Source organism: Astyanax mexicanus, chromosome 4, assembly GCF_023375975.1.
Source record: "Astyanax mexicanus isolate ESR-SI-001 chromosome 4, AstMex3_surface, whole genome shotgun sequence".
NCBI lineage: Eukaryota > Metazoa > Chordata > Actinopteri > Characiformes > Acestrorhamphidae > Astyanax > Astyanax mexicanus.
This window is the reverse complement of record NC_064411.1, coordinates 8,868,047-8,890,263: the sequence shown is the minus strand read 5'-3', so window position 1 is coordinate 8,890,263 and position 22,217 is coordinate 8,868,047. Positions and strand designations below refer to the sequence as shown.

At 37.4% G+C, this 22,217-nt stretch overlaps 3 protein-coding genes across 3 annotated transcripts in view; 1 reads left to right on the top strand and 2 right to left on the bottom strand.

Moving 5' to 3' along the window:
- LOC111196357 (zinc finger protein 271-like) overlaps window positions 1–22,217 on the bottom strand; it is a 460,288-nt gene that overhangs the window by 369,643 nt on the left and 68,428 nt on the right. The gene's annotated exons all lie outside the window — the stretch shown is intronic.
- LOC125801235 (zinc finger protein 239-like) overlaps window positions 1–22,217 on the top strand; it is a 213,748-nt gene that overhangs the window by 135,986 nt on the left and 55,545 nt on the right. The gene's annotated exons all lie outside the window — the stretch shown is intronic.
- Window positions 3,402–18,104, bottom strand: LOC125801132 (zinc finger protein 850-like). Its single transcript, XM_049477291.1, has 2 exons — window positions 18,016–18,104; window positions 3,402–8,819 (listed from the first exon to the last, which is right to left on the bottom strand). Exon 2 carries the CDS (start codon window positions 8,698–8,700, stop codon window positions 6,838–6,840), a length of 1,863 nt encoding a protein of 620 aa, XP_049333248.1. The 5' UTR covers window positions 8,701–8,819; window positions 18,016–18,104; the 3' UTR covers window positions 3,402–6,837.

The following is a 22,217-nucleotide window of genomic DNA, read 5'->3' as shown; positions in this document are numbered from 1 at the left end:
GCATTGTGATTTGCTTTTGCACATTCGCAGCGCCACACAGTGGAATACAATGCCGTTCGTTAGATTGCATTTTAAGGTGGCTTGTGACACTAATTCTGCGTTTCTTTCTTTAAATACAAATCCACACACACTGGAGCTATTGATTTTCATTGTGGCATGTTTTCATCACATCAGTGTTTAAAAGCAATCTCGTAAGTATTACATTTAAAGGAGGAGTTAATGTTTAAAGTACCTTATGGTGAAAAGTAATACCGCTGTGCCTTGATTACATTTCAAGGTGTATTTCATTAAATTCTGGCACTAATTCAGCGTTTGGTTTTGAAAATGCAAATAAGTGCGTATTGTTTTTCAATAAAGAGATCAAGTGCAATGAAATGTAATGTAAAAGTAGTTTTGCATTTCATTTTGGCACTTATTCTGCATATTAGTGAGGAAAAGCAATGCATTTTGTTGATTGTTTTTACATTTTTCCACCCTAGTGTTTGCTTTTCAATTTGGCACTAATTCCTCTCCATAGGAAGCAGCATTGCTTCTCTTTGTGATGTCTGTCCTTCACAGACCCACCAGCCCCAGCTAATCTGTGTTGAAAATCTGAGGGGTGCCGCAAAGCAACATGTCATCGTTGGAAAGAGTGACCGAATTACTATTTCCCTTGAAGACAGACATCTGCTGTGGACAAGCTATTTAAGCTCTACTGGGTGTGTAACCTGGCCTATCCATGTCAGCTAAGCTCCATGTTCTGCTTCTTTGAACACATCTATGACATGCCTCTCTCAACTAGCCGGAAAGCTAAGGTACTGAAGCTCATTTCGAAGGTTAAAGCATCACAATTCACAGCATAATGTACACTTGTCCAGAATGTCGACAGTCACAATTCACAGAAGTAAAGAAGCTAATTTGGCATCTTCGTGAAATACATGCATTGTCAAAGGGACTGAACTTCATTCTTATTTGCAGCCAGGATGGTTGTCCAAGGACTTACCACAACATCAAATCATTTACTAAGCATCTTTACAGAGATCACCAGTTAACATGTACCACCGTGCACTATTTGTTACTTCACATACTGTACTTGGCCTAACATATAGAACAGGTGGTGTGCTGCCACTTAAAACCAAACACTGTGGAGGATGTTTGTTTGGTGAGATAATTCACATCATACCACGGGCTGATGCTGAGTCCTTTTTGATGTTTATCTGGATTATTTAAATTGAGTACTTTGATGAGCATTTTTATGCATATGTCAAGCGAACTAATGACTATGAAATGATCAGCTTAGATGATGCTTCAGATGTTAGGCCTCTTGATGTACTAGCCATTTACAACACAGACAAGCTGTACTTGAATCCAAGATCCAAATTGTTTAGCCTCACGTTTTGTAGTTCTGTTTTTATAAAAAGGGAATTTTATTTCTGTACTGATGTTCAATGTTATTCATCAGGTTTTCTAAAAATACGTGAGAACAGTGAACAATTGTGACTAATTTTATATGAGCTATGTTTTATACACCCCTTTACTGTTTGGACTTTTGTTTTTAGGTGTTCATTATCACAAAAGACAATGAATTAGTCACAAGCATGCATGTTTTTACATTTAAAATATCTAAAAAACATTGAGTTAATTTATTTCTTATTCCAAACGAAACTGATTTTGAACTGTAACAAAAATGACTGTTTTTACATTTAAAAATGTTACAAACACGTGAATGTTAATTCATTGCTAATTCCAAAAGAAAATTGAACCATATATAGGCATGATAATAAAAATGGAATTGAATTAATTCGTTTCATGCTTTTTTTTTTAACATATTTGATACATTATCTTGATTATGCATAATCAACACAAGTTGTGTAAAAAATTACACATTTGTGAGTTCATTAGCCTGACACATTTAGTGTGTAAAATTGGATTACACACTGGATGTGTCAGAATCAACACAACATGTGTCGTCTCTGAGCACACTCGCACAATGTGTTAAAATTCGACACAGTCTGAGTCATTTTTGACACATTTCTTTTTAGAGTGTACGTAAAAGACTTCCTAAAATCAAACTTGGGTAAAGGGAGGAACTAGAAGAGTTTGTGATACAGGGAGGAAAAAAGGAGGGAAAAAAAGAAGCGAGCCAGAGCTCAGGGTAAAAACTGGCATAAATTTATTTTTATGCAAACTAAAATCCAAAACTGAGTGACTGTAGACAGGTGTTTCAGTTTCATTGTCCAACCCCGGTATGTCCCAAATGTGTCTATAAACTGGGTATAGGATATATATGATATCTCTATAAATTTTATAAAACATATTTTCTTTTTTTTTTTTTTGTTTTTTTTGTTTTCAGCTCAGAAAGTCATTTTGTAACGTTTGTAATAATACTTTTTATTAATTTAAGTAATGTCTTTTTGTCCACAGATCTTTCAGACACATCCCATGTAAAAATGTCCCCAGAACTCGTCAAGCTAGTCATACGGTTAGCTTATTAGAATAGGCAGCAGTGACTTCATTTAACTCACAATATAAAAAAGGGCAATTCTGTTTATATTCTTTTTCCTAAAGTTCATATAAATACTTGTAAAGGGTTAATCATTTAGTGGGTGTTAACATATGAACAGCTCAGGCATGAGGGATTGTGGTAGCTGCCTACCGTTTCATACACAGCCAGTCTATCTCTGCTCTCTCCTACTGGTATGCAGATTAGCTAAGTGTCAAACGGTCAGGTTGTTACCGTCATTTAATGGTCCATATTATGTCAATTTACATTTGAGATTTGTAGGTATATACATACACATATTCACACATACACACACAGCCTGCTTAAGTTTACCTGTTTTTGATGTGTCCATTTTTGTAGTTCCACAAACTGTAGTTTATTTTTTTCACCTGCATATCCGATTAGCCTAAATTTTACCCTGTATATTTAATTCGAAGCGCCAGAGAGCTTTATTTTCGTGATAAATATTTCTTAAAACTGCATTGACACTAATGTGGTGACGTGTTTGTGTGTGTTGTGTTGGTACATGTAGATCAGGTGCAGCAGTGCTGCTGGGGTTTTTAAACACAGGGTTCAAACACCTTTTACCATGTAAAATTCAAGCACTTTCAAGGCCCACTTTCAAGTTTTTTTCAGCATATTTCAGTAAAGTGGAAAATTAATGATAACGGTGATATCTCAAAACTGTGATTCAGCGATAATCAATATATTGCAAAACTATTCTCCACACTTCACAGCGACTGAGCTACTGAGAAAAACTACTTATAAGTAAGTAAATAGCAGGAGTTATGGATTGATTGGTGTCAGTTTCACACAGTTTAAATACCAACATATTGAGTATCTCCAAATGATGAGAGTATCTCAAAATAATGAGATAGCATCCAATAAATTTCATTCCACTTCACGATTGTGTCCCACTTGAAAGATTATTGATCTACTGTTCGAATTATGATGTATCTGGCATGATACGTCATAAAGAAGAAAAGGAGATCCAGTCCAAAATTGTAGTTCCGTCAGATTTTATTCAAAGAATCTTCTGAGCAAAACAGTTTTTTTGGATACATCAAAAATTGAGTAAAAAGATGATTGAAAATTGAATTGAAATAAAAAGGTGAAAATAAGAGGAAAACCCCAAAGGTGAGAAAAGTTGGGGTTTCCAGAGTTCTCGGCTGTGTGAACAGGACCTGTGGCTCTGTAGTCCCTCTCGGGAGAAGCTCTCCCGCCCAACTCTACTCTTCTTCCTAGACAGAGTCTAATAAATACAGGCATTCGCCTGGCCTCAGTCTAATAGTGTGTGAGGAGGCTCCTCACACCCCCCGGATCCTGATACTGATAAGCAGTTATTCATCCTATACGTCAGCCGAGAACTCGGTCACCCCAACCTTATCAGACTATAGATTACATGTACAGAAACTCATGGTTCTGCTGGAAAAAATCAATCATGCTAAGTTGCAAGAAAAACGGCCTTGCTTTGAGCACAAGGACACAATATACATACATTCTAAGTCACAATGTGAATCATCATGAATCGTGCTAAATGCTTGAATAACATACTGATTAAGTGAAATGCTGATTTAGTTACACACAGATTAACCCTTTAATCAATGAACAATGAACATAGTAAGGCAAAACTCCTCCGTATTCTTACACACTTGTTAATTCTTCACAAAAAATAAACAAAAAATCATATATTTATGTTTGAAGCCCAAAATGTGGCAAAAGTTTGAAAAGTTCAAGGGGGGGCCGAATACTTTTGCAAGGCACTGTATATAGTGGTTGCTTGAATGTATGTTTGGCTGTGTACAAAAGCTTTTGGCTAAATGCTTAAGTTGAAAGAATAGATAAGATTGCAGATCTTGCAATATAAAAGCCTTTTATTGAATCACATAGATATGAATATGAGTAAATACATAAGGTGATGTAAAACAACGATAATAGCTGGTACTGGATAAAACAATCAATAAAGTAAATGGATTAGATATTTTCAGTACCTTTAGAGATATAAAAAAAAACCTTTAGCAAAACGATACCAAATAAGGAAAAGATAACAGAGTATATAACTTTAGCAACACAACCAAATATCCCTGTAGATTAACTTGCAGATTTTTAATCAGACTGACTGAACCATAGACCAATGAGAAAACCAGTAGAGCAGGGGTGTCAAACTCATTTTGGCCGAGGGCCACATTGGCATATTGGCTGTCCTCTGAGGGCCAGATGGAACTTATAAATGTAATAAAATGTAACCAAATGTAATATAAAATGAATGTAATTACTCCTTAATGTTAAATAGCTCTCAATATACTATTTATTCAATCAAATATTACAGTTGCATGGAAAAAATGTTTGCTTGTTGCTCTATTAACATAAATCCTTTTAATTTGTCATGTTATGAAATCCAAAAACTCCATCAATCAAGAACCAAACTAGTCAAGTGAATAGGAATGACATAAAATACAAGTTCTATTAACTTTGATCAAAACGTTTGATACTGAAATAAGGCTTAATAAATATAAAATAAAAAATTGTGATCTGTTAAGAACATGTGATAGATTTAGCATTTCCTCAGATTTAGCAGTTCCTCATACAACCACTAGTCGGAGCTGCAGCAGCAGCAGCAGCAGCACAAGCCAGCAGTCTTTACTCAGTCAGAGCTACAGCCCAGCCACGGGCTACAGGGCTCAGCTGAGGCAGTCTGGAGCGTTTTTACAGTTTTTAAAATTCTTCTGTGTAGAAAATAAAGGTTTTTAAGCCCACTAACCGGATAATACAGCTCTCTACAGTTCATTTTTCAGCCCAAGCAGCTAACAGCAGCAGTTTAGAGCAGCCGTCACAGAGTCACTGCTGGGATTACATTATAAACAGGTCAGTTAGCGCGCTGCTAACCTCAGGATGTTTATAACTACGGAGTTTAGAACACACAACGGCTGCAAGGTTAGACTGTTGAAGGCTACTGAAGACTAATTAAAGGCTATTGGAGGTTATTGAAAGGGTTATTGGGGGCAGAAATCAGTAAAGGCTGGTTAGATTAGTGATTCACGTCCTCGTACTTTGCTGCGGTGAAACTGTGACTAGCGCTGTCACAGTGATGTTTATTAACGTCATTAAAACAGATTTTGTCAGCTATTTTCGTATAAATATTTACACAAAACTTATATCTCTCCTAACAAGCGTTTATTTTGGTACCGGTCTTTCGCCTTGAAGCACAGCCCTCCGTCTGCATCAGCTTTTCTTTTTCTGGACATTATGGGATAAACGTTTGTATGTCTCAATTCCACCCGCGAAGTTACGCCTTCCCTCCGGCAGGGTTTCCACATCAATGACTACACTGCCGTATAGTGGCAGTAAGCCGTAACTTCGCGGGTAATACAATCAAGCATTGTGGGAAATGTAGTTTTTGGTCAAAGAACGCTTCTGACCTATTTATTATAGACACTTGGATGTGGCCACATTTGGCCCGCGGGCCTTGTGTTTGACACATGTGCAGTAGAGGGAATCAAGGATCCTGCAGTCTTACTGCTGCATAGCCTACTGAGTGTTGCTTTCAGTATGGAAACTACAGCTAGACCTTTTTTTTTTTTTTTTTAACTCTGAAAAGGATTTTGTTGGCCTTTTGTTGCAAGCTAAGAATATTCTCTACTCCTAAGAATACTCTACTCCTTTAAACTACGACATCTAAATTTTAAAAGACTAAGTTATGCTAATCTAACATCTGGAGCAAACACTGGCAGTGCCCTCGCTCCAACTACAAACTACAAACGTGGAGTGGAGGAAAAAATAAAGAAAGTTTTTATATGTAAACAATTGAGAATGTATTAAGGCTGTAAATGACATAAGTTGACCAAATGATCATTTCCTACTTATGGCAAAGCATATTCAATTTTTAAACCTAAAAATGTCCCAGAATGATAAAATCCTCACTTTTGTTTATTATTAGTTCTAAAGCTAATGCTGAGATTTAATATACGATTTTACTCTGAGCTAGCATCATCGCTTTACTATTTATTCAGCATATCACTGAAAAAATTGTAAAAATGTATGTTCCTAGTTTATGCTGTTAGTGGTACCATTTATGATTCTGTGTGTAAAAACTTCTTAAAACACAACACTAAGTGTTGAAGAGCTCTGCAGGCATTAACTAATGTAGGTATACAAACATACATAAAAACACAGCATGAAATTCAGTAAACATCATCTCTGGATAAGATTCATTTTTCTGAACCTGTAAAAAGCCATTTTTAAATGAAGTTCTTGTAACAGAGTGAAGATTTTGTGCATGATGAGGTGTTTTTGGCTGTCTGAAAGATTTAAGGTTTGCATTTTTTATGGCAGAGGAACAGATTTGGGATACTTTTCTATCTTTTGTGAATGCACTGATGTAATATAAGTTCACTCTGTAAAGTAAAACTCTTCCCACAGTCTGAGCAGTGATACGGTTTCTCTCCTGTGTGAATGCGCTGGTGCAGTTTGAGATTACTCTGTTGAGTAAAACTCTTCCCACAGTCGAAACAGTAATACGGTTTCTCTCCTGTGTGAATGCGCTGATGCAGTTTGAGATTACTCTGTTCAGTAAAACTCTTCCCACAGTCGAAACAGTAATACGGTTTCTCTCCTGTGTGAATGCGCTGGTGTTTTTTGAGAGTACTCTGTAAAGTAAAACTCTTTCCACAGTCTGAGCAGTGATACGGTTTCTCTCCTGCGTGAATGCGCTGGTGATTTTTGAGATGACCCTGTTGATTAAAACTCTTCCCACAGTCTGAGCAGTGATACGGTTTCTCTCCTGTGTGAATGCGCTGGTGAAGTTTGAGATGACTCTGTGAAGTAAAACACTTATCACAGTCTGAGCAGTGATACGGTTTCTCTCCTGTGTGAATGCGCTGGTGTTTTTTGAGAGTACTCTGTAAAGTAAAACTCTTTCCACAGTCTGAGCAGTAATACGGTTTCTCTCCTGTGTGAATGCGCTGGTGTATTTTGAGATTACTCTGATGATTAAAACTCTTCCCACAGTCTGAACAGTGATACGGTTTCTCTCCTGTGTGAATGCGCTGGTGTATTTTGAGACTACTCTGTTCAGTAAAACTCTTCCCACAGTCGAAACAGTAATACGGTTTCTCTCCTGTTTGATTGCGCTGGTGATTTTTGAGATTACTCTGTTTAGTAAAACTCTTTCCACAGTCTGAGCAGTGATACGGTTTCTCTCCTGTGTGAATGCGCTGGTGTATTTTGAGATTACTCTGTTGAGTAAAACTCTTCCCACAGTCGAAACAGTAATACGGTTTCTCTCCTGTGTGAATGCGCTGGTGTATTTTGAGACTACTCTGTTCAGTAAAACTCTTCCCACAATCGGAGCAGTAATAAGGTTTCTCTCCTGTGTGAATGCGCTGGTGTTTTTTGAGATTACTCTGTTGATTAAAACTCTTCCCACAGTCTGAGCAGTGATGCGGTTTCTCTCCTGTGTGAATGCGCTGGTGTATTTTGAGTTTACTCTGTTCAGTAAAACTCTTTCCACAGTCTGAGCATTGATACGGTTTCTCTCCTGTGTGAATGCGCTGGTGATTTTTGAGATGACCCTGTTGATTAAAACTCTTCCCACAGTCTGAGCAGTGATACGGTTTCTCTCCTGTGTGAATGCGCTGGTGCAGTTTGAGAGTACTCTGTTCAGTAAAACTCTTTCCACAGTCTGAGCATTGATACGGTTTCTCTCCTGTGTGAATGCGCTGGTGTATTTTGAGTTTACTCTGTTCAGTAAAACTCTTTCCACAGTCTGAGCATTGATACGGTTTCTCTCCTGTGTGAATGCGCTGGTGTATTTTGAGTTTACTCTGTTCAGTAAAACTCTTTCCACACTCTGAGCATTGATACGGTTTCTCTCCTGTGTGAATGCGCTGGTGATTTTTGAGATTACTCTGTTGATTAAAACTCTTCCCACAGTCTGAGCAGTGATGCGGTTTCTCTCCTGTGTGAATGCGCTGGTGTATTTTGAGTTTACTCTGTTCAGTAAAACTCTTTCCACAGTCTGAGCATTGATACGGTTTCTCTCCTGTGTGAATGCGCTGGTGTTTTTTGAGTTTACTCTGTTGATTAAAACTCTTTCCACAGTCTGAGCAGTGATACGGTTTCTCTCCTGTGTGAATGCGCTGGTGTTTTTTGATATCACTCTGTTTAGTAAAACTCTTGACAGAGTGCTGATGTTTCTCCATGTCGGGACTTGGCTCCATCTGTCTGTGAAATGTAGCAAACAATTTCTGCGTTTTCAGGAGATTCTTCTGGATGGCTTGTGCTTCACCTCTTTCAGCAGTTTAACACTGTTCTTTATTAAATATCCTGGTTGTTTATTCTGGAAAAACAAAGAAAAAAAAATGTGTGTATTAAAATAAAAGCAGGTCAATTAACCAAAAAGAATTACCTACATTAGTTACACTATATGGAGAAAAATACTGGGACACCTTCATACTACAATAAAGGCTTCAGTACTTTTATCCCATTATAAATTCACAGACATTTTAATATGTAGTTGTATCTTGACTGTCAGCAGGCTGCAGCTGCAAAATGTATGTAGCAGAAACACTGCTGCTGTCCTGAGCACTGAATACAGTGTTATACTACTACTTTAGTAGTATCACACTTTACACTATAATCCATACTACTAAAACTTGAAGCTCGGCTGCGCTCCGGTCCACACCTAGAACCTCCCGCTATGAAGCCGAGCGGAGCGCAGTGCGGCCGAACCGAGTTCCTCGATTAGGCTCGGCCCTGATGCAGAATTTTAGATTTTAGCACCCCTGATGCTTCCACAAGTGATTAAACAGGAGAGATAGTTGAGGGAGGCAGGTCTAATTCAGTGGTTCGGCTTTCAAAGGTCTGATAAACTTCAGCTTGCTCCCAATTGTGCCGGAAAGTGGAGTTGACTAGCCACCACCTCAAGCAGTTTCACTACACACAATATCTTCCTTATTCTGGCTGAAGCACTTATGTAGTTTATGTTGTATCTAAGTTATTTATAGTTGATATAGGTTTGTTTATTTGACGGTGATATCGTGTTCCTTTTATATAAATGAAGGCTTTCTGCATTCTTTATCCTGGATGAGGTTATAAAAGTTACATATTTTTTATTTTTGCATGTGATATTTAATTGTGAGGACCATGTAACCAACGAATCCACCCCCCTCCCCTCCCCCCTCCCTGCACGTGCCTTTACCACAGAGCAACGATCAAGCTTAAAGGCAAAGTCAGTGAGTGACTTTGGTCTGTCAAAGTGACTGAAAGGTAAGTTATAATTTCTGTTCTACTATCCGCTTTTCTATTTTTTGCTAAGATACGCTAATGTGGTGCTAATGCAGTTACCACTCTCAGGTTATTGTAGCATTATAAGGGTAGCTATGTTGAAGTTAGCATTGTGCTAAAAAAAAGTTAGCATTGTCCTAAGTTAGAATGAGAATTTACCTCACATTTAAATAACACGAGGGGCTCCCAAGTTGGCATCTTATCTCGGCTCTTGGAGAAAGACTGCTGTTAAGTAAGTTAATTTTATATCCAAGTATGTCAACAATAACCAGCTAAGGGAACAATGGCTTGCTAAGGGAAGTATTAAGGGAAATGGAAAATGGAAAGATATCCACTTAAGCTAAGGGAAAGATAGCCAATTAAGCTAAGGGAAAGATAGCCAGTTAAGCTAAGGGAAAGATAGCCAGTTAAGCTAAGGGAAAGATAGCCAATTAAGCTAAGGGAAAGATAGCCAGTTAAGCTAAGGGAAAGATAGCCAGTTAAGCTAAGGGAAAGATAGCCAGTTAAGCTAAGGGAAAGATAGCCAGTTAAGCTAAGGGAAAGATAGCCAGTTAAGCTAAGGGAAAGATAGCCAATTAAGCTAAGGGAAAGATAGCCAGTTAAGCTAATGGAAAGATAGCCAGTTAAGCTAAGGGAAAGATAGCCAGTTAAGCTAAGGGAAAGATAGCCAGTTAAGCTAAGGGAAAGATAGCCAGTTAAGCTAAGGGAAAGATAGCCAGTTAAGCTAAGGGAAAGATAGCAAGTTAAGCTAAGGGAAAGATAGCAAGTTAAGCTAAGGGAAAGATATCCACTTAAGCTAAGGGAAAGATAGCCAGTTAAGCTAAGGGAAAGCTAGCCAGTTAAGATAAGGGAAAGATAGCCAGTTAAGCTAAGGGAAAGATAGCCAGTTAAGCTAATGGAAAGATAGCCAGTTAAGCTAAGGGAAAGATAGCCAGTTAAGCTAATGGAAAGATAGCCAGTTAAGATAAGGGAAAGATAGCCAGTTAAGCTAATGGAAAGATAGCCAGTTAAGCTAAGGGAAAGATAGCCAGTTAAGCTAAGGGAAAGATAGCCAGTTAAGCTAAGGGAAAGATAGCCAGTTAAGCTAATGGAAAGATAGCCAGTTAAACTAAGGGAAAGATAGCCAGTTAAGCTAAGGGAAAGATAGCCAGTTAAGCTAAGGGAAAGATAGCCAATTAAGCTAAGGGAAAGATAGCCAGTTAAGCTAAGGGAAAGATAGCCAGTTAAGCTAAGGGAAAGATAGCCAGTTAAGCTAAGGGAAAGATAGCCAGTTAAGCTAAGGGAAAGATAGCCAGTTAAGCTAAGGGAAAGATAGCCAATTAAGCTAAGGGAAAGATAGCCAGTTAAGCTAATGGAAAGATAGCCAGTTAAGCTAAGGGAAAGATAGCCAGTTAAGCTAAGGGAAAGATAGCCAGTTAAGCTAAGGGAAAGATAGCCAGTTAAGCTAAGGGAAAGATAGCCAGTTAAGCTAAGGGAAAGATAGCAAGTTAAGCTAAGGGAAAGATAGCAAGTTAAGCTAAGGGAAAGATATCCACTTAAGCTAAGGGAAAGATAGCCAGTTAAGCTAAGGGAAAGCTAGCCAGTTAAGATAAGGGAAAGATAGCCAGTTAAGCTAAGGGAAAGATAGCCAGTTAAGCTAATGGAAAGATAGCCAGTTAAGCTAAGGGAAAGATAGCCAGTTAAGCTAAGGGAAAGATAGCCAGTTAAGCTAAGGGAAAGATAGCCAGTTAAGCTAAGGGAAAGATAGCCAGTTAAGATAAGGGAAAGATAGCCAGTTAAGCTAAGGGAAAGATAGCCAGTTAAGCTAAGGGAAAGATAGCCAGTTAAGCTAAGGGAAAGATAGCCAGTTAAGCTAAGGGAAAGATAGCCAGTTAAGCTAAGGGAAAAATAGCCAGTTAAGCTAAGGGAAAGATAGCCAGTTAAGCTAAGGGAAAGCTAGCCAGCTAAGCTAACGGAAATATAGCCAGTTAAGCTAAGGGAAAGATATCCAGTTAAGCTAACGGAAAGCTAGCCAGTTAAGCTAAGGGAAAGATAGCCAGTTAAGCTAATGCAAAGATAGCCAGTTAAGCTAAGGGAAAGATAGCCAGTTAAGCTAAGGGAAAGATAGCCAGTTAAGCTAAGGGAAAGCTAGCCAGTTAAGCTAAGGGAAAGCTAGCCAGTTAAGATAAGGGAAAGATAGCCAGTTAAGCTAAGGGAAAGATAGCCAGTTAAGCTAAGGGAAAGATAGCCAGTTAAGCTAAGGGAAAGATAGCCAGTTAAGCTAAGGGAAAGATAGCCAGTTAAGCTAAGGGAAAGATAGCCAGTTAAGCTAAGGGAAAGATAGCCAGTTAAGCTAAGGGAAAAATAGCCAGTTAAGCTAAGGGAAAGATAGCCAGTTAAGCTAAGGGAAAGCTAGCCAGCTAAGCTAACGGAAATATAGCCAGTTAAGCTAAGGGAAAGATATCCAGTTAAGCTAACGGAAAGCTAGCCAGTTAAGCTAAGGGAAAGATAGCCAGTTAAGCTAATGCAAAGATAGCCAGTTAAGCTAAGGGAAAGATAGCCAGTTAAGCTAAGGGAAAGCTAGCCAGTTAAGATAAGGGAAAGATAGCCAGTTAAGCTAAGGGAAAGATAGCCAGTTAAGCTAAGGGAAAGATAGCCAGTTAAGCTAAGGGAAAGATAGCCAGTTAAGCTAAGGGAAAAATAGCCAGTTAAGCTAAGGGAAAGATAGCCAGTTAAGCTAAGGGAAAGCTAGCCAGCTAAGCTAACGGAAATATAGCCAGTTAAGCTAAGGGAAAGATATCCAGTTAAGCTAACGGAAAGCTAGCCAGTTAAGCTAAGGGAAAGATAGCCAGTTAAGCTAATGCAAAGATAGCAAGTTAAGCTAAGGGAAAGATAGCCAGTTAAGCTAAGGGAAAGATAGCCAGTTAAGCTAAGGGAAAGATAGCCAGTTAAGCTAAGGGAAAGATAGCCAGTTAAGCTAAGGGAAAGATAGCCAGTTAAGCTAAGGGAAAGCTAGCCAGTTAAGCTAAGGGAAAGATAGCCAGTTAAGCTAAGGGAAAGATAGCCAGTTAAGCTAAGGGAAAGATAGCCAGTTAAGCTAAGGGAAAGATAGCCAGTTAAGCTAAGGGAAAGATAGCCAGTTAAGCTAAGGGAAAGATAGCCAGTTAAGCTAAGGGAAAGATAGCCAGTTAAGCTAAGGGAAAGATAGCCAGTTAAGCTAAGGGAAAGATAGCCAGTTAAGCTAAGGGAAAGATAGCCAGTTAAGCTAAGGGAAAGATAGCCAGTTAAGCTAAGGGAAAGATAGCCAGTTAAGCTAAGGGAAAGATAGCCAGTTAAGATAAGGGAAAGATAGCCAGTTAAGCTAAGGGAAAGATAGCCAGTTAAGCTAAGGGAAAGATAGCCAGTTAAGCTAAGGGAAAGATAGCCAGTTAAGCTAAGGGAAAGATAGCCAGTTAAGCTAAGGGAAAGATAGCCAGTTAAGCTAAGGGAAAAATAGCCAGTTAAGCTAAGGGAAAGATAGCCAGTTAAGCTAAGGGAAAGCTAGCCAGCTAAGCTAACGGAAATATAGCCAGTTAAGCTAAGGGAAAGATATCCAGTTAAGCTAACGGAAAGCTAGCCAGTTAAGCTAAGGGAAAGATAGCCAGTTAAGCTAATGCAAAGATAGCCAGTTAAGCTAAGGGAAAGATAGCCAGTTAAGCTAAGGGAAAGATAGCCAGTTAAGCTAAGGGAAAGATAGCCAGTTAAGCTAAGGGAAAGCTAGCCAGTTAAGATAAGGGAAAGATAGCCAGTTAAGCTAAGGGAAAGATAGCCAGTTAAGCTAAGGGAAAGATAGCCAGTTAAGCTAAGGGAAAGATAGCCAGTTAAGCTAAGGGAAAGATAGCCAGTTAAGCTAAGGGAAAGATAGCCAGTTAAGCTAAGGGAAAGATAGCCAGTTAAGCTAAGGGAAAAATAGCCAGTTAAGCTAAGGGAAAGATAGCCAGTTAAGCTAAGGGAAAGCTAGCCAGCTAAGCTAACGGAAATATAGCCAGTTAAGCTAAGGGAAAGATATCCAGTTAAGCTAACGGAAAGCTAGCCAGTTAAGCTAAGGGAAAGATAGCCAGTTAAGCTAATGCAAAGATAGCCAGTTAGGCTAAGGGAAAGATATAATTTTAAAAAGTTTTGGTATTTTTGTGAACCTGATATCCTGATATCGGCCACCTCACATGTTTATAGAATGTAACTACCAGTCACACACAGTGACTGTAAAGGCTATTTATGTTTCACCATGAATAGCCTGAAGAAATTCAAATTCAAATAACTATCACTATATAAGAATCACTGTAATCAAATACAGTCTGCAAATTTCTCTAAAATTAAGCATTGTACATGAAAAGACACTAACAGATGTAGTATTTACCTGACTGCATTCTCATATCTCTATATTATCATTTTAAGAGGCCGTGAGAAGATCAATCATGCCACCACCAAAGGATGCAGAGATCGAGCAGGTTGCAAAGGTTTGGCTTTGGAATTCACGGGACCATTCAGATGGACGGAAGCATCGTCTCATGCAGTCTCTCCAAAAAAATAGTTAATTTATGATCTATGCTATATTAATGCATAAACAATATTAATTTTTGATATTATGATTAACTATATCTGTTCTATTTATGTAAAGTACATCTATTTTCTCCTTCATTATTATTGCTGTGAGATAAAAACCTTAATGCAAAAACTAATGTTATATTCAATTAGAATTTTTTTTACTGGTTTGATTGGGATGACATTTTGGTTCCAAGTCTACAAGCAAGAGGAATAAAATTAATAATAGAGATCAGGGGTGGGTTTCCTGAAAGCTAGCCAGTTAACTTCGTTAACTCGTACTTAAGATTGATCGTTAATTAAAGAGTGTTTCCCAAACCCGTGCGTAACTAAAGTACTACGTAAACTCGCTCGCAGATTAACGAGTGCCCTCACCCAGTCGTTATTCTTAAGAGCTTCTTTAGGGGATCTCTACTTGCAGTTCAGCACCTTAAACACCAGGGACCGCCAATTTTGAGGGAGAAAAATTATAATTTCCCTGCTTGAAGCAATTATATTATGTTACTATTAATTATAATCAATTATATTATATACATATAATTATTATAATAATTAATATTATTATATTATATTATATTATTATATTATATTATATCATATATTATATTGTATTATATTATATTATATTATATTATATTATATTATATTATATTATATTATATTATAATGCCAACTTTGTCTGTGTAGTCTAACTGGGCATACTGGAATTGACCAATCAAACCCATAAATTATTAAAAATCCAGATTCCTGCAGAGGATGCTCACGGTCTAAGCAAAGCTGCAAAGTCACCAAGTCCGTGGATTCTGTAATCAGGCTGTTATGTGGCATACACACACTTATATACACTTCCCACCAGCCCGGGAATTACAGCACAATACAATATATTTCCATGCTATTGGGAAAATCCCTGGTACTGTAGGTCCGGAGCAGGGGACGCCTGCAGTGTCTTTACTCACACCTACACGTATTGTAAAGGGTATCGGTGAATGTGCAGGTAATATTTAATATTATTCTTTATTTAGATGCTTCTAACCAACATTGTGGCCGTTCATCTGGGCAAACTCTGGGGTGTGTCAACTCGCAAATATATAAATACCAGTCAAAAGTTGGACACGTCTCATTTAATGTTTTTTTTTTTTTTACATTGTCGATTAATATTAAAACTATGAAAACAATTAATTGACGCATATGGAATTAACAAAAGTTAACAAAAAGGTGCATGGCCTTTACAATCCCCTGACCTAAACCCAACTGAGATGGTGATTTAGGATGAGCTGGAGCTTTACAGAGTGTGTGTGTGTGTATATATATATATATATATATATATATATATATATATATATATATATATATATATATATACACACACACACACCGGAACATACGTATATGTATTATTATATTATTTTTATATTATTAATAATTATAATAATAATAAATTAATATTATTATCAATATTACTATTAATAATATTAGTACAATATCTATTAATATAATATATATATATTAACAATAATAGTTTTAAAAAAGTAAAAAAAAGTTTAATGTTTATTAAACATTTATATATAAACATATGACTTATTTATTTAGCCATATGTATCTGTAGGAGTATTTTATTAATGCCAAAGTACATCCTTTTGTAATTTAAATTTCAAAATATGTATCATATTGATGATTACAACACTTTTTTACATTTTTAGGGTGTAATACTGAATAAATACTGCATAATAATCGATATTTGTGGATCGATTGAGTGCGCTGTTTCGGGGGAGGAGTCAACAAAGACGTTCTTTAACCTCCTTTGTTAATTTTCACGTTGCGAAGCTCTTTGGGAAACACTCGCAGAACTGGCTCGTTCTTTACTCACGTCATTCGTTAGTTCGTTCGTTATTCGCTAAGGTTGTTCGTTTTCGGGAAACCCACCCCAGAGGCTTTGTTCCAGTAGCAATAATAGTATCAGTTTATTATTCATCTACTACATCAGTCTAGTGCATTTAAGTATTTATTCAAGAATATGATTTGCTATTTTTATTGATGTGTATATATATATTTTTTTTTTAATTTAAGTTGTATAATTCTTTGTTATTTTGTATTATGTTTGATATTTATATCATACCGTTTATTATAAATACTGTTTTTGCAAATGGAGATATTTATGCAGTATATGTTTATCTACATGCTAAAATATAAATTTGGGATTTAATTTACTTAAATACTGTTGTGTGTTGTTTATATTTCATACATGATACTTTGTAATAAATTTATTAATTTACTATACACTTTAAATTGTGTTATTTATATAATTGTTTTACAGCCAGTTGCAAAAAATTTCAAAGTGCCAATAGCACAGCTTTAAATTTTCTTTCTTGAAAAGTGTTCTCTGTTCAATATTGCACAGTTCTAAAAATTTGGGGCCACAATTGGTTTTCCACTGAGGGCATGAGTCTGTCTGTGTGTGTGTGTGTGTGTGTGTGTGTGTGTGTGTGTGTGGGTGTGTGTGTGTTAGTGTTAGAGCTCTGCAAATCTCTGTTGGCCCAATGGGCCAATGCTTTGGTGTTGATTTTGCATAGAGGAGTAAATCTTCGCTGGCCAAATGTGGGCTGCCTGAAAAGGGCCCACGCCGTGGGGCCGACGCTATACTGGTGAGCAAATCTCCATTGGCCCAATGTGGGCTGCCTGAAATGGGCCGACGCCATGGTGCTGGTGCCGTCCCGATGAGCAAATCTCCGTTGGCCCTAAGTGGGCTGCCCATATGGGGGCGATACTGCACCGACGTGCAAATCCCCAATGGTCCGATTTGGGCTGCCCATATGGGGCCGATGGCGTGGGGCCGATACCGCACCGATGTGCAAATCCCCAATGGTCCGATTTGGGCTGCCCATACGGGGCCGATGTGTTGGCCCACATTGGGCCCTCATTGGCCCAGTGTGGGCATGTTTGCTGGGGTGCCTAGCCTAGCCTAGCCAAATCTAACCTAGCCTAGCCTAGCCTATCTGGCTACGTGCCTGTGTAATTACGTCATCACGCACAGACATAGCTCAGCTAGGAGACTGTGTTCAACTCTGGGGCGAGCTTACACCAGTAAAAAATGCCTGTCCGTGTAAATAATACATATCGATATACCACAAAAATGATGTCCCCATTATTGAAACATTTCTTATCGCGATAAATACAGATATCAAATTATTGTCCAGGCCTAGAATAGAACAAGTCTTTCTTCATTCCACAGCTTTAATATCAAACCCAGTCACTTCCATCTGATCTATATAAATGCAGCACATCAGGATTTCCTCATTTCTAATGCTAATGTAAACCCGTGTGGTAAAATCTGAGACGGATCCTCACAATGGATCTGGTCCAAAGATCACTTTCACTGCAGACTAATCCGATCCAGATTTTGAGCAAATCGTCACTTTTATGTTAAAAAATATGGACCATATTTTTAAACATAAATATGCAACCACCTAGCAACAGCATATCACTACAGCAACCACCTAATACTGTTACTGTTTGTTAAGCGTTTCTCTGTGTTTAAATACAAAACAGGGTTCTGACTCTGGTCCAGGAGAAACTCTGTTCTCAATATTTTAAAACTGTAAAATATGCAGATCACAGCTCCAGGATTAGAGCTGAAACCATTACAATACAAAACTACTTTACATATTAAACCCATCACTTAATTTACTCACTTTAGGACAGGAGGTCCTCCTCCACTGCTGGAGTTCTGAAGATCCATCATTTACTCTTCTTCATTCACACACAGCTGAACACTGCCGACACCGACCCCTGAGAACAGATCAGCCGTTACAATAAAACCTTTATTCTTACAATAATGACATTATCATCAGAACTGCATTAAACAAAACATGATAAACATTTACTGTTATTATAATGATTATAATTTAATTATTATTAGTAATATTACTGCATTACACAACATTATAAATATATACACTGTTCTATTATTATTAATAATATTATTATGTTACTGAATCAGAATAGAGAGATTATTTAAGTATAATATAAAACAGCAGGATTAAAAACACTAACACACCACGTGATCTTGAGCTCAGTTGCTCCCCCTGCTGGTTGAACAGCGCTACTGCATATAAACACGCCTTTATAGCAGTTCCGGTTTTTTATCTCCCCAACAGATCAAAGTCCACATTAAGCAGTAATGCGCTTTAAACAGCATAAACTACACTGTGATCAATAAATATCAATCTATATCTGCGCATTTCTCTTCAGTTTACAGCATTATTGATCTGTTACAGCTGATTGTTCTCCAGCCGGTCTGATCTAGACCAGGTCCAGGTCTGATCCAGGCCCGGTTCAGATCTCCATGCTGATCCTGGTTCTTCCAGTGGAATCGGACACTGAGCTGAGCTTAAAGAACCGGTTCTGGATCTGAGGAACCTTTAGAACCGGTTCTGACTTTAAGCTACACGGTTCTGTTCTACATTCTCTTCAGTTCTGAACTTACCGAGTGAATCCGGACTTCTGTCCTCTTCTAATGGCGGAGACTGAACTTACTTTCACTTCCTCCTCACTGCGTCACACCGCTCTCCCTCTAAGCCCCGCCCCCTAACTCTCTCAGCGAATAGACGCTGGGAGGGCGGAGCCATTGTTCGTCAGCCAATCATATTACACGGTTGAATGGAATGTTTGAATATTCATGAGTCTGAAGTTTCTCCCACACAGCTGTAAACCCCCCCAGTTTTCAGACCGGTGTTTTGCCGAGTTCTGCTACCCGTCCAAAAGTGCTCCTCCCCGCACTGCGCATGATCTGCCCCACATTTTATAACGTTCTCATGAGTTTTTCAAGATGATTCTGTTTTCTATGACTGCATTAAACAGCCTGAGCTCACTGTCATTACTTATTTAAGGGTTACATAAAGGTAAATGACAAACAAAACAAAACAAAACAAAACAAAAAATAATAATAAGCTATTTAGAAACAAAAATCACTAAATAATTTCATTTACCTCTTAAATACATTTTTTAAAATAAAAAACAGTTGGTTAATTTTATACTCTGACGTGACTATACTGCATGTGTGTGCACTGTGATAATAATGCTGGGAGAAAGGAGCACTGCCTCCATCTAGTGTCTTTGAGATGTTCTGCATTTTATATAAGGGTGGTTGACATCACATGGATTTTTTTTGGTCCAGTGTGTCAAATATATGTAAATTATAGAAAAACATGTCAAAAACTGTGGTGATATTGTTCAGAAATTGCTGATTTATATGAACTTACAGAGCATTCATAGGATTAAAATGTTTTTCACAATTTTCCAAAAAAATGCTCACATGGTGTTAATGTTACAATCACATTTCATAAAGTTATATTTTTAATAAAAACAAGTAAATGAGGACTAACAATTGGACATGGTAGGAGTAGCAGGGTGAGTGGTGAGCTCCTGGTCTAACTGGAGGATAAAAGCTTCACTATCCAGCTGATCACCAACGTCAATAGAAATTCATTTCAGGATGAATGTTGATCATGAAGTCAGATCAAAAAAAAAACTAAACATCGGGATAAAATCTAAAACTGTTACGTACCTGCACTCTTAAAAATTCAACAAACTTTAACTCAGAAAAACTTGATGGATGAGTGGAGCAAAGCAAACAGAGGCCGATAGGAGGAATAAAACAAGATTATCCTCTGAGTTCTGCCATTTACGTTCTAGCCATAATGATGAAAGAATACAAGGTATTAAAAGAGGAGATTATTTAGTTAAAATCACAGCTTATACAGATGATATTACAGTTTTTATTAAAACAAAAAAAGACTTAGACATTATAATGGAATATTATACATTTAATATAAAACTTTCTGGTGCAAAGCTTAATATGGCTAAATCTGAATGTGTGTGGATTGGGGATCAAAGAAAGAAGTTCAGAGTCGATGTTCCAGATAAAGAGCAAATACAAATTTTAGGTGTGTATTTTAATAATGGTGACTGTGTGGACAGTAAGTGGAAATAAAAAAGAGGAAGTAGTTTCTGAAGAAATTAAATCCCTCTAAGAACACGTCCAACGATCAGTCACCCAAACCGAGTTCAACCAGACGCAGTGGAGGAACCAGGTCCAAGTGAAGCTCTCTACAATGGAAGTGAAAGAGTAGAGGATGGAAATGAGTCATCATGAAGATTTAAGTAGCAGCGGAAGCAGCAGCAGCAGCGGAGAGACAGACGGAGGAAATCCGAACACCAGCACCTCGTCTGAAGGAGACAGCAGCGAGGAGTACGAGTCTGCAGCAGCCGAAACACAAGCAAACCAAGTTCCTCCTCCTTCTTCATCACCTCTTCTTCCATCTATGACCAGATCTACCACCATACATACGCACAGGGGCTGCTGCAGCCAACGAAACGAAACGGAAGAGTAAACCTAAAAAAGGAGGTTAGAAGCAGAATGAACAGTACACTAAGAAAAAGTAAAAGAAATAAACATTTCTTTATCTCCTCTGTCTGACTTAATATTGCACTATGCAGTGTTGGGGGATTCAGTATAAAAAGAACAGGAATGAGAAATTTTGTATATTTAAAAGAAAAAAAAGCAGAGATTTGGTGTGTTGTGTTTACAGTAAACAAAACTAAATACATATGAAGATATAGAAAATCCAAAAAAATGTGGGATAATGGTTATTCCTTCTTTTCTATTGGAGAATGTAAAGCTGATGGAATTGGTTTATTATTCTATAATCAATTGTTTGAAATAATTAATTACAGATAATTGATTCCTGGAAGGTTAATCTATAAATTTATCAAATCTATCAATTTATAATGAATAATGTTAACACAGCTCAAGATCGAGTTATTAAAATGACACTTTTTAGAGAACTTAATGTCACGCAGATAATTAAATGGATTAGAGAGAAGCATGGGAATGTAATAGAAAACAAAAAAGAAAAACAGAAACTACACAGGAAACAAAAAAATTCACAATCATTAATCAGGCTGTTCAAAATTACAAGCAGAGGACCTCTCGTCAATGTCAACCAATTACAAAGGAAGAAATTGTTAACCTGCAAAATGTATAATCCTGTATAAATGAAATTATAAGTTTATTACAAAATTATTTTAATGAAGGTATTAGAGATGGAAAAATGAATGAATTGTTCTATAAATCTGTGATTACCTTGATTTATAATAAATGAATACATTTAAATAATGATAAGGAATTTTATATAATTACTTTAGATTAGAAAAAGGCTTTTTTTCCAGGGAATATTTATGGAATGATTTGCAGCACTGTGGTTTTCCACCAAATTTCCTCCATAAGATCAAGTTATTATATGTAAAATCAGAAGCTCAAATTAATGTTAAAGGGTATTTTAAAATAATTTAAGACACATAGAGGAGTAAAACAAGGCTGCCCTTTAAGTGCAGTATTATGTGTGTGTTAAAAGTTAGTCCTCTTTTAAATAAAATTAAAAATTATACCAGAATTAAAGGAATTGATGTCTTTAGGTAAAGAATCTTTTAAACTTACAGACTTTGCTGATGACGACATCACAGTAATCGTAAGAAATCAGAAAGAGTTCCGGATTATAAAATTCATGAAGATGTAGCAGGAGCAAAATAAAATTTGGATAAAACATAAGACATCTGGGGTACGTTTCCCAAAAGCGTAGTTGCTAACTACGTTAGCAACTTACTTAGTCTGGACGATGCAGCTGCGACGCAGGTGTTTCCCAAAAGCGTGGTTGGAACTATGGAGGTAACCACGTTAGTAACTTGCATAGTGCAGCACTTAGTTAAGCTACTCAGGTGTTTCCCAGAACCGTGGTTCCAGCGAATGTTCGCAACTACCGTGGTTCAGCTGCGTCGTTCCAACTACAGCTCTAGACCTGTCGTTAAGAGCTTAGTTGCTGGTGATTAGTGCAGA

Excerpts from the sequence above, each read along its gene's own strand:
- LOC125801132 (XM_049477291.1), bottom strand. The coding sequence starts at position 8,700 with ATGGAGCCAAGTCCCGACATGGAGAAACATCAGCACTCTGTCAAGAGT.